This window comes from Lacerta agilis, chromosome 13 (genome assembly GCF_009819535.1).
Source record: "Lacerta agilis isolate rLacAgi1 chromosome 13, rLacAgi1.pri, whole genome shotgun sequence".
NCBI classification, from domain to species: Eukaryota; Metazoa; Chordata; class Lepidosauria; order Squamata; family Lacertidae; genus Lacerta; species Lacerta agilis.
The window spans coordinates 14,284,874-14,297,220 of record NC_046324.1 but is presented as its reverse complement, the minus strand read 5'-3'; the positions used below and the strand labels follow the sequence as shown (position 1 = coordinate 14,297,220).

The following is a 12,347-nucleotide window of genomic DNA, read 5'->3' as shown; positions in this document are numbered from 1 at the left end:
CCTATAGCCTAGTTAGCATTTTCCCCAGCTTTGGGAAGAAGATGGAAGGGGTCTTAGGAGCCTGCTGGATCAAACCTATCCATTCTTATGGAAATCAGCCCTGAGTGCTCCAATAAATCAGCTGAGGCTCCAATACTTTGGCCACCTCCCAAGAAGAGAAGACTCCCTGGAAAAGACCCTGGTGTTGGGACAACAGAGGACGAGATGGTTGGACAGTGTTCTTGAAGCTACCAACATGAGTTTGACTAAACTGCTGGAGGCAGTGGAAGATAGGAGTGCCTGGTGTGCTCTGGTCCATGGGGTCACGAAGAGTCGGACACAACTAAGCCATTCTTCCTTTGTTGGTATTTTTTATTTTTTATTGAGGTATTTTCAGTTAAAAGAAATAAAGTGATGGGGGGGGAGGAAAAGTGAGGGGGAGAAAAAAGAACAAAAAAGATACAAACACACGCAATATAAGATGCTCCCATATATTTTTATATAAATTGATAAAGTGTTGCTATCCATAATACCTATGTACAGTATTGGTATTGTGTCCTCTTTCCACTCCTGGGCATATACCATGTGTACTTTTACCCTGAACGGTTGGACTAGATGACTCTGGGACGCTTCCAACTGTACGATTCCACAAGAGGGAGGGAGGGAGGGAATGCCTATTTCTGCATCAGCACGAAATGCCCTCCTTTTCACTTGGCCAACCAGCGCCTACCAAATTCTGAACAGTGTCCGTCGTTGTCTCTATCTGGGCAGCTGCAGCACATGGAGAGCACGAAGAAACCCGCCGTTTAAGGGCCTGCATATCACTCTACACTTTTTATTCTTCCTAGCTCTACGATGAGAACGGGCTGCGGCTGTTGCCGGAACTGATGTGCGTGGATGGCTGGGTTGGCCCTTCTCGCTTCCCGTCGGGGTTCGCGGTCGCGGAATCTTCCCTGGGCTGCTGCGGCCGGTGGGCTGAGGGGATACGGAGGCGGCGGCGGCGGCGGCGTCATGCCTAAGAAGGTCGGTCGGGGGGCGGCGGAGAGCGCGGAGGCTCCGAGCTTCCAGACTAGCCGCCCTGAGAGTCCGAACGCTGATACGTAAAAGACGTCGCGTCCCTCCAATGAGCTCCAGGAGGGCGCACGTGGTTCTCCCCTTTCCTCAGTCCAAGCCTCACAACGACCCTGTGAGGTAGGCCAGGCAGAGAGCGAGGCAGGGACTGGCCCAAGGCCGTGCAGTGAGCTTCGTGGCCTCCCAGGGCTTAGTCCAACTCTCGCCTTAGATAGGGCTGCCATACGTTCTGGTTTCCCAGGACATGCCCTGCAGTTCGTCTCCGAAAAGAGAGCCCTGGATTATTTTTCGGAAACCGGGCAAATCTATATATATAATGTATTATTATTAATAATATATATACATACACCGCCCTACACCCGGGGTCTCATGGCGGTTCACAGAACAACAAATGTCCTGGAAAACTGGCAACGGGTTAAATCGTGCTGAAAACGCATTTTAAAAGCTCCAAAACTATTTTGTGTGTGTGTGTGTGTGTAATTTTTATTAAATTTTCTGTTTTACAATTTAGAATATTCATTTAAACAACCTTAAAATGTCAATGACTTCCTTTCTTCTTTCCATGGTTCATTTTGCATATCATAAATCCCTGCATATTTTACATAAACTAAACCGTTCAGTATTCCATTATTACATCCATCAAAACTTGTTTACACTGTTGAATTTATCTTCACGCTGCCAATGTTTTCAAGTGTACACAATTTCCCCCCATAATAGATAATATTGTGGCATGAGATCAGACGCATACAGGCATGCATGCCTAATTTTATTCGTCTGCCCCTTTTCCATAGTTAAGACCCTGCTCAAGGTGGCTTACAATATTGGGAGGGGGGGTCGCATAACTGCAAATGTAACGAAATAAGTAAATAAAACTTGTAAAGTGCACAACCAAATCGAATGATTTCCACATCAATTATAATGAGTTCTTTTTTATAATAAAAAATCAACAACAGCAACAACCGCCCCACCCCCATCCCTTGCAACAGCCTAGAAGTTGTAAGCAGTTAGGTCAGAGAGAAATGAAATGCCAAAAGGGCTAGTGGTGGACAATTCCGTTAGATCCAGAAAACTTAACAGAATTGTACATTCCAAGAAACTTTTTAATGATTTGTCACTCTACTTTTTGCTTTTCACTTCCCATTGGCTGCAGTTCTTAAAGCTTCCTCCCCACACCACCACATCTTTATATACCTGCAAGGCGATCTGTATGTGGGACAAGAAGCTACAGTTAGAACTGGATATGGAATAACTGATTGGTTCAAAATTGGGAAAGGAGTACGACAAGGCTGTATATTGTCTCCCTGCTTATTTAACTTATATGCAGAATTCATCATGCGAAAGGCTGGGCTGGATGAATCCCAAACCGGAATTAAGATTGCCGGAAAAAATATCAACAACCTCAGATATGCTGATGATACAACCTTGATGGCAGAAAGTGAGGAGGAATTGAAGAACCTTTTAATGAGGGTGAAAGAGGAAAGCGCAAAATATGGTTTGAAGCTCAACATCAAAAAAACTAAGATCATGGCCACTGGTCCCATCACCTCCTGGCAAATAGAAGGGGAAGAAATGGAGGCAGTGAGAGATTTCACTTTCTTGGGTTCTATGATCACTGCAGATGGTGACAGCAGTCACGAAATTAGAAGACGCCTGCTTCTTGGGAGAAAAGCAATGACAAACCTAGACAGCATCTTAAAAAGCAAAGACATCACCTTGCCAACAAAGGTCCGTATAGTTAAAGCTATGGTTTTCCCGGTAGTAATGTACGGAAGTGAGAGCTGGACCATAAGGAAGGCTGATCGCCGAAGAATTGATGCTTTTGAATTATGGTGCTGGAGGAGACTCTTGAGAGTCCCATGGACTGCAAGAAGATCAAACCTATCCATTCTCAAGGAAATCGGCCCTGAGTGCTCACTAGAAGGACAGATCCTGAAGTTGAGGCTCCAGTACTTTGGCCACCTCATGAGAAGAGAAGACTCCCTGGAAAAGACCCTGATGTTGGGAAAGATGGAGGGCACAAGGAGAAGGGGACTGCGGGAGGCAGTGAAGGATAGGCGTGCCTGGCGTGCTCTGGTCCATGGGGTCATGAAGAGTCGGACACGACTGAACGACTGAACAACAACAACAAAGGCGATTGGGCCGCATCTGGCCCCTGGGCCTTAGTTTGGGAACCCCTGATCTAGAGCTACTTATTTTCTTTAAACCTGCCCTCCTTGTGTTTGTGAACCTCTGGGTGGAGATACATTTGGCAGAGATGAGTGAATGCCTTTGAAACTTTTTGCAAGCCATTTGATTCAGCAGTCTTAATAGCGTAGTTGTTTCAGATATTCTTAAGCTGCTTTTCAAGGCAGCCTTTACAAGGCAGCATATGTTATAACAATGTTTTGTTTTTAAAACAACATTAAAGTATACAATTCAGATCACAATGATACAGCCTATTTAAATGTTTACTGTGCAATAAAATGCAATGAAAATTAACAAAACCTATACAATAAAATATTTACACTGAAAGCAAAGTAAAACACGAGGCTTTTTCAACTTTGCTTCACCTGCCTACACTCTCTGGTTCATCATGTTTCTCTGTTCTGTTTTAAGGGGAAAGCACAGAGTAAGGATATAGCAAAGTCTTCGGTTCCTTCAGGCCCTGTGGCAACAGATAAAAGTGGCTCTGTTACCATCTCTGTCCATGCCAAACCTGGCTCCAAACAAAATGCTGTAACAGGTATGTTGGAAGTTGGAGGGAGTAATGTTTTTAATTCCTTGTTATGGGAATTTTTCTTTGTGCAAATCCTGGGTTGCTTCCTGGAAGATTCAGAAAACTCCTAGAACATAGATGTGGACTGGATGCAAAAGTCCCTCTCAGCTGCCAGTACTCAGCAACTCATCCGAGGGTCCATTTATTGAAAAAGAAGGAGCTGCCTTAGAGCTGCTACATGTGTTAAAGGGGTAGAAAAGCACCATCAAAATTCTCGTTTCCCCCCATATTTTTTTGTATGATAAAGTATGTGAAGCTAATGAAAACACATCCATAAAACAGCACTAAAGGTTTGTACATAAACTGGGATAAAACACAATGAATCAGCATGGTTTAAAAGCTTGGGGAAATGAAAATGTTTGTGCCTGGTGCCAAACAGGGCTGGATTTCAGTTCGATGAGGCCCTAAGCTACTGAAGGTAATGGGGCCCTTTATATAGCAGGCTTACATTACTTACATCACAGGAGCCTACACAACACAAAACAAAACACTGTTGCTGTATGTAGGCTTTATTTGTTTTTATCTTATATTTTGGAAATGTACATCCAGGTTTAATTTTTTTGGGGGGGGGGGGCGCAAGAGAGTGGGGCCCTAAGCTATAGCTTGTTTAGCTTATACATAAATCCGGCACTGGTGCCAAATGAGATTAAAGTTGATGCTAGGCTAACCTCTTTGGCAAAGGCATCCCAAAGATGGGGTACCATTGCTGAATAAGTTTTCCCCCTAGTAGCCAACACACTTCACATAATGGGGCACCCTGAGAAAAACCTCTGATGATGCCTTCAGTTTATGGGTAGATACCCCAGTTTCAAGCTGTGAAGGACTGGAAAGGTCAAAACGTAGTACTTTGAATTGGGTCTGGAAATTGACCGAGTTCCAGCGCAGTGGACAAACCTCCACTATAATATGATCAGTCCCAGTTAGTAATTTAGCAGCTCTGTTTTGAAGTAACTGCAGGTTCCAGATTATCTTCAGAGGACAGCCCCATGTAGAATGCATTACAGTAGTCTAACCTTCAAATTGCCAGAGCATGGATCCCTGAAGTCAGCCTGTTTCACCCTAGGTAGCAGGTGAACCACCTTAAACTGGCAAAACTGGAACGTTCTTCACAGGGAGTGCAATTCGGCCCCAAACAGGGTGAACTCCACTCATCTAGTGTTTTATCTGGGTAAAACTTTAAGCTTATTAGCACTTACCCAGTCCATAAACCGTAGTCAATGCCAGTTGCTGGGGAACACAAGTAGAGAGAAGAACACTGTTACATTCATGTGGGCTTCCTGGCTGTTTGAACACTGTGAGAACAGGTTACTGTAGCAGGTGGGCCTTTGGCCTGATTCAGCAGGGCTCATCTTAATATCTCAGTCAACACCGATTTAGCACTTCAACTTGTTGTTTGCAATGTGTGTTCACCCCAGATCACCAGATGACCTCACTCGCGAGTTTCATGTTGATGGCATATGCAAGTGTGGGATTAAGTTTCAAAAGAAGCGTTTTATGGTTTGAACATTACAAAAAGCTTAATGAGTACCTGAGTAATAAAAGCCTTAAAATACTCGTTGCAGATGTGACAACAGATGCAGTCGGTGTGGCCATTGCTGCTCCTCCATCCGAAGGGGAGGCCAATGCAGAGCTATGTCGCTACCTCTCTAAGGTCCTCGAGGTTAAGAAGAGCGAGGTTGTGTTGGAGAAGGTACTAAGCCTCCTATCCCATTCTCTCTTTTTTAATATGTTATATTTGGGGCTCTTGAAGCTTATTCATGCTGATTAACCGTGGCAGGTCACTTTTGCCAACTTTCATTTTGCCACAAAAACACCAAAGCGGCTTACAGATATGGAGAACAATTTACTCAGTAAAACATACTAAAATGCAATATGATACTCAAAGCCTGGAGAAATCTTGAACAAGTAGTAGATAAGTGGCACAACACTGCCAAAGATGATGGTGTCCCAGCACAGTGCAAAGGTGCAAATACTGCTTCAGATGGTTCACAACTGAACGTGCAGAACTATGAACGAATAATATACTGGTTGCACAAAAGTGCAAATAGTGCTTTAGGTAGTTCACAACTAGTAGTACAGAGTCATGCGAGAGGGAACGGTCATGCATGATGGTGATCGCTGACTGGCACCCCTACAACGTCCCTCGGCGAAAATGAATCTGAATGAAGACCTGAATTCCAGATATACCTCAGGTTTCGCACAAGCTTCTTCAGTTCAAGTTGCTAAATGATACAAAGTAACATGCCAATGAACGAAGAGATAAATAAACTATACGCATTAACCATCTCTTTTTTTTTTTTTATAAGAATTTATTGACATTTTTACTTATAACAACATACAACCTTAACCACACCTACATTTATACACATACAAAACAAATACAATTACACATCTAATACAAAAATTGCCATGATTTTTCTTCTTAATTAGACATCTCAAAAAAAAAAAATTTCTTTTTCCAATCTTGACAGTTGACTTCCCCTGCCTTTTCACCTTCGAGTTTATATCCATAATCTACTTTTTAACCTCTTCATTTAAAGAAATTAAACTTAATTATATATCTAAAGTAAAACATTCATCTTAATCTTCATCTTAGTCTTAATCATCTTAATCTATAAACTTAAACCACTTAAAATGACTTCATTTATACTACATCCTCATAAATCCTCACAAATCATCCTCAACAAATCTATCTCTTCTGTCCTTTGAACTGCTACTAATAACATAGAAACTTGAAATATCTCTTTTCATGTTCAAACAAATAATAAAACAAAACCATCTCATACCATATGTTACTTACCCTGTTTCTCCTAAAATAAGACATAGCCATAAAATAAGCCATAGCAGGATTTCTATGCATTTGCGAAATATAAGCCGTTCCCCAAAAATAAGCCATACCCCGAAAATAAGCCATAGTGACGTGGTACCTCCCATTAAAACAGCCTGGGGAGGCGTGGCTATGCAGCGTACCGATGCGACACGGTTAAAATAAGACATCCCCTGAAAATAAGCCATACTGTGTTTTTTTGAGCAAAAAAAAATATAAGACGGTGTCTTATTTTAGGAGAAACACGGTACATGTTCAACACGATACGATGGAATTACACATTCCTCACAGGCACAGCAAGTAAACAACAATTTTAGCAAAGCAATTTGAATACATTTCAATTAATTGGCCAACCACACCAACATAACAGGTGTTATGCTACACTTCTCTGCAGTACCTTTAATTATCTGTGAGGATTGATTTTACACACCTGTTATGTTGGTGTGGTTGGCCATTTAATTAAAATGTATTTAAATTGCTTTGCTAAAATTGTTGTTTTCGCCGAGGGACGGTGTAGGGGTGCCAGTCAGCGATCACCATCATGCATGACCGTTCCCTCTCGCATGACTCTGTACTACTAGTGAACTACCTGAAGCACTATTTGCACTTTTGTGCAACCAATATATTATTTAAAACAACTGAACATGCAAAACTATGAACAAATAACATATTGAGTTACAGGTAGGTAGCCGTGTTGGTCTGCCATAGTCAAAACAAAATAAAAAAATTCCTTCCAGTAGCACCTTAGAGACCAACTAAGTTTGTTCTTGGTATGAGCTTTCGTGTGTATCTGAAGAAGTGTGCATGTACACGAAAGCTCATACTAAGAACAAAATTAGTTGGTCTCTAAGGTGCTACTGGAAGGAATTTTTTTATTTTGTTTTGACTATGGCAGACCAACACGGCTACCTACCTGTAACTCAATATGTTATTTGTTCATAGTTTTGCATGTTCAGTTGTGAACCATCTGAAGCACTATTTGCACTGTGCTGGGACACCATCATCTTTGGCAGCGTTGTGCCACTTATCTACTACTTGTTCAAGATTTCTCCAGGCTTTGATATGCATATTGCATTTTAGTATGTTTTATTGAGTAAATTGTTCTCCATATCTGTAAGCCGCTTTGGTGTTTTTGTTTTTGTTGTATGCACTGTTATAGCACCTGATAATTCTTTTGTGTATAACTTTCATTTTACCAGCATGGGGTGCAAAAGGTTGTCTTGAAGGACTAGAAATGGCTGTCTAACCACAGGCCTGGGAAGAGATGTAGATGGACATAGAAAAGGAGGAGATATGCTTGCCATTTTCAAATATCTAAAGCCCTGTGACATGGAAGATGGAGCAAGCTTGTTTTCTCCTGCTCCGGAGGGTAGAACACGAACCAATGGCTTCAAGTTACAAGAAAGGCAGTGCTAGAAACGGAGATGTGAAAGCTAGGAGCTAAATGGCACCTTAAACCTAATTTATGGGTGCAACAACGGAATGTCTAGGCACGCTTTTTTATAACAAGAATTCAAAGCTGAAAATGAATGAACTGCAGCTGAAATATTATGTTTATTTTTCACATGGTCTAGTCTTTCCCCTGCCCACCTCCCTAATATTCTTAAGAGGGTCTTCAGAGAGTAGCTGGAAATGGGGAGGCAGAAAAAGGTCCTCCTTTCCTTCCACTCTGCAGTTTTAATCTGAAATCTTAGGCGCAGTACTGTGCCCAGAGCTCGGAAACCGCTTGCGCTAATGAGATTCCCTGTCGCGAAATGCGCCTAGAACAATGGGAGTTTCGAACACTGAAGAAAGGAGATTCCATCTGAACATCAGGAAGAACATTCTGACAGTAAGAGCTGTTCGAAAGTGGAATGGACTCCCTGGGCAGGTTGTGGACTCTCCGTAAACAAAGGTTGTACGGCCATCTGTCATGGACGCTTTAGCTGATATTCCTGCAAAGCAGGGGGTTGGACTAGATGACCGTCATGATCCTTTCCAACTCTACAATTCTCTCTGCCATCAGCTCCAGCAAGCATGGCTAATGGTCAGGAGTGACCGGGGTTTGTAGTCCAATTCTCTGTTCATTATTGTCATTCTCATTAATTGATCCTTTAAATATTGTCCATAACTTTTTAAAACTCATTAGGGAGTCCAGTGACTGCCTGAGAGCAGCTGATGCTGTAGTGATGCTGTAGCTAAGAAGGCACAGAAACTTGGTCAGAAACTTGGATGGGAGATGACCAGGAGTCCTATGTAGAAACGTTTTCAAAATATTCAGGTGTTAACGTGTGAAATCCTCTAAAGTTACTTGCTTTTTTAAAATTAAAACAGGGAGGCAAATCTCGAGAAAAAGTAGTGAAGATTTTGGCACCAGTGACTCCGGATGAAGTTTTAGAGAAGCTGAGAAAAGAAGCTGCCAGCTGAGACATTTCCAAAGCAATAAATGAGAAAAGTTGTCTCAGCAGGTCGTTTTGCTGAAGGTGAAGGACAAAGAAGGTTATACACAGGAGAGCACATTTTAAAAGGTGGCAGAGATACCCAACGTGCATCTGTAGACAACCGCAAAGATGAATTTAAGAGAGATCACAAGGTGTGGATACGCTAATTTCATAACACAAGGTACAAAAGCTAATGTTATTTGAGAGAGCTTCAGGACTCCAATACTTCATTAATTGGAAAAGATGAATATTGTGGTATAACCGATATTATTTTATTGCCATAATTTATATTCTGCTTAATTGACGTAAACCTCCTAAGTGGCTTACATCGGACAATAGCAACTATTCATTAAAATCTCCAGTAAAAACAAATGTTAAAAACCATGTGACATAACATTGATGAGAATATAAATAAAACCAAGTGTTTTTAAAGCAGATACACATAAAAAAAATGATATTCAAATTACATATCTGGGTAGGTAGACTCGCCTAAAGTGTGTAGCAGGTGCTGAAATCAGTACAGTGAAAGCACCTGTCTAACATCAATGGGCAGGGAGTTCCGAAGAGTAGGTGCTAGCAAACTGAAGGATCAGTGACTTGGAAATGCAGAACAAGCATTATGTGGCACTTGTAAAAGTGGCAGTTCTGCAAACTGAAGTGGGCAAATGAGCACATTGGACCGTGCTCTCTTTTTTATATAGAGGGTGGGAAAGGTGCCGGTACTCACCATGAAGTTGTTAAAGTAAGTGAGTAAGTGCTGGTACCATGTACCCTCGAGTACCGGAAACACTGCATGCGGGGCGAGGCGATCCTTTTCAATGGGTCACTGCTGGAAGTTCTCCAAATAGCATATCACACATGCATGTATGTATGTATGTATGTATGTATGTATATGTATATATCTCTGTGTCCAGAAAGTTGTGGTGGGAGATGAGTGTTCAGACCCCTGGGCCCTCACTTGTGGGGTGCCTCAGGGTTCCATCCTCTCCCCCATGCTTTTTAATATCTATATGAAGCCACTGGGAGAGATCATCAGGGGGTTTGGGCTGGGTGTCCATCAGTACGCGGATGATACCCAGCTCTACCTCTCTCTTAGATCGGAACCAGTGAAGGCAGTGAAGGTCCTGTGTGAGTGCCTGGAGGCGGTTGGAGGATGCATGGCGGCTAATGGATTGAGGTTGAATCCTGACAAGACAGAAGTACTGTTTTTGGTGTGGAGGACTCCCTGGTCCTGAATGGGGTATCTGTGCCTCTGAAGAACCAGGTGTGCAGCCTGGGAGTCAATTTGGACTCACTGCTGTCCATGGAGGCACAGGCCAATTCTGTGTCCAGGGCAGCTGTCTACCAGCTCCATCTGGTACACAGGCTGATACCCTACCTGTCTGCGGACTGTCTCGCCAGAGTGGTGCATGCTCTAGTTATCTCTCACTTGGACTACTGCAATGCGCTCTGTGTGGGGTTACCTTTGAAGGTGGCCCAGAAACTACAACTAATCCAAAGTGCGGCAGCTAGACTGGTGACTGGGGGCAGCCGCTGAAACCATATAACAGCGGTCCTGAAAGACTTACATTGGCTCCCAGTACGTTTCCAAGCACAATTCAAAGTGTTGGTGCTGACCTTTAAAGCCCTAAGCAGCCTCGGTCCAGTATACCTGAAGGAGTGTCTCCACCCACATCATTCTGCCCAGACACTGAGGTCCAGCACTGAGGGCCTTCTAGCAGTTCCCTCACTGCAAGAAGCAAAGCTACAGGGAACCAGGCAGAGGGCCTTCTCAGTAGTGGTGTCTGCCCTGTGGAAGAGATAAACAACTACCTGACATTTAGAAGACATCTGAAGGCAGCCCTGTTCAAGAAAGTTTTTAATGTGTGACATTTTAATGTATTTTTAATCTTTGTTGGAAGACGCCCAGAGTGGCGGGGTACAAATATTATTATTATTATTATTATTATTATTATTATTATTATTATTATTATTATATACATGCCTATGTAGCCTGGAAGCAGATTACTGTTTTTGGAAGTGTTAAAATGTTGGACATTGTTGCCTGTGGTGTGTGCACTCAACCCAAGAGCGTCTCTAGAAAATAGGTTTTTCAGGTTGTCGTGGTTTAATAATTTGTAAAACCTGTTTAGCCAAGGACCACAGTGGGTGAAAAAGAAATGCATGACTACACCAAGGGGAACGATGCCTCTGTCCATTCTTCTTGCAGTTCTTTTAGAAATGATTACTGCCTTCAAACTCGGTGCCTGAACAACATTAGGAAGACCCGTTTTGTTCTCGTGTTAGTAAAAATCTCTCTCCCGTAGTATATTAGTATACTTGCTGCCATTTGGTATGGGTAAATATGCATTGATACTTCATATCTCCATATGAGGAACCATTGCCAGTCTCCCACCTGTACCTATTGCAATGAAGATGCAACTGTATGAACCTTTTCTCCCTCTGCTTTTCCCCATCCACAAGCTAGGGAGAAACATCTCATAAGACAGGGGCCAACAAACTTACCACGCCTCAGGCTGGTGTCTCCAGCGCCGATTGCGCGGAGGGCGGGGGAAGCACGCGCCCATACACGTGCGCACACGGTATTTCTGGCGCACATGTGGGTCGGAGGAGCACCGGAAATAGCTTGTGCACATGTGTACGGTCCTCCTCCGACCCGGATGTGCACCGGAAATAACGCTTGTGCATGCACACAAGCTATTTCTGGTGCTCCTCCGACCCGGAAGTGGGCAGCCACGCAGTGCAGCGCCAGTAAGAGCGGACAGCAGGGATCGCCATGGGCTGGATAAACAAGTCCCTTGGGCCTTATCCGGCCCGCGGGCCTTAGTTTGGGGACCCCTGTAATAAGAGAATGTGAATTCTGATCTCGCTATGTTCTGCCTTTCCAGCTCTCCTTTGCAATTAATGTTTTCTGACTGCATGTTTCAAAACTGGGTTTTCTGGTTCTTTGCTTTCCCATCATACTGGGTTTCCTGCCTTGTACATGGCCAAGGGTGCCTCATTTCAAAATATAGCAGGCCTGACACACTGTCAGCTCGATGATTTGTGTCTGTCAGAGACTCCCACTTACACCACTGATTCCATGGTTTGTCAAATAGCAGTGTACAGCCCACGGGACTTTCTGTGTGGCCGTCGAGTTGGAGGATATTCACTTCTTTGACCTGTACTGGAAAAGTAAGGGGCTTCCCTTGGGGAAGTGCTGTGAGCAGGTGGGGGGCACTGCCTGCGATCTTGGAGACAGTGGGGACGGGGGTATGGTAGCAACTGGCCTCTCTGGGACTTGAACTGAGAAAAA

The 12,347-nt window shown here is 43.3% G+C and overlaps 1 protein-coding gene across 1 annotated transcript; it reads left to right on the top strand.

The window, feature by feature from the left end:
* Positions 1–863: 863 nt before the first annotated feature.
* On the top strand, positions 864–9,436 carry C13H15orf40 (chromosome 13 C15orf40 homolog). The gene is made up of 4 exons (XM_033167843.1): positions 864–1,002; positions 3,646–3,772; positions 5,368–5,495; positions 8,946–9,436. The coding sequence occupies exons 1-4, from the start codon at positions 877–879 to the stop codon at positions 9,036–9,038; spliced, it is 474 nt and encodes a 157-aa protein (XP_033023734.1). The 5' UTR covers positions 864–876; the 3' UTR covers positions 9,039–9,436.
* The last annotated feature ends 2,911 nt before the right edge of the window (positions 9,437–12,347 follow it).

Bases quoted from the DNA above. Each gene is read 5' to 3' on its own strand.
- C13H15orf40 (XM_033167843.1), top strand. From the start codon at position 877: ATGGCTGGGTTGGCCCTTCTCGCTTCCCGTCGGGGTTCGCGGTCGCGG. The intron at 1,003-3,645 runs GTCGGTCGGGGG...TTCTGTTTTAAG, and splicing joins GCGGCGTCATGCCTAAGAAG to GGGAAAGCACAGAGTAAGGA. The intron at 5,496-8,945 runs GTACTAAGCCTC...AAATTAAAACAG, and splicing joins GCGAGGTTGTGTTGGAGAAG to GGAGGCAAATCTCGAGAAAA.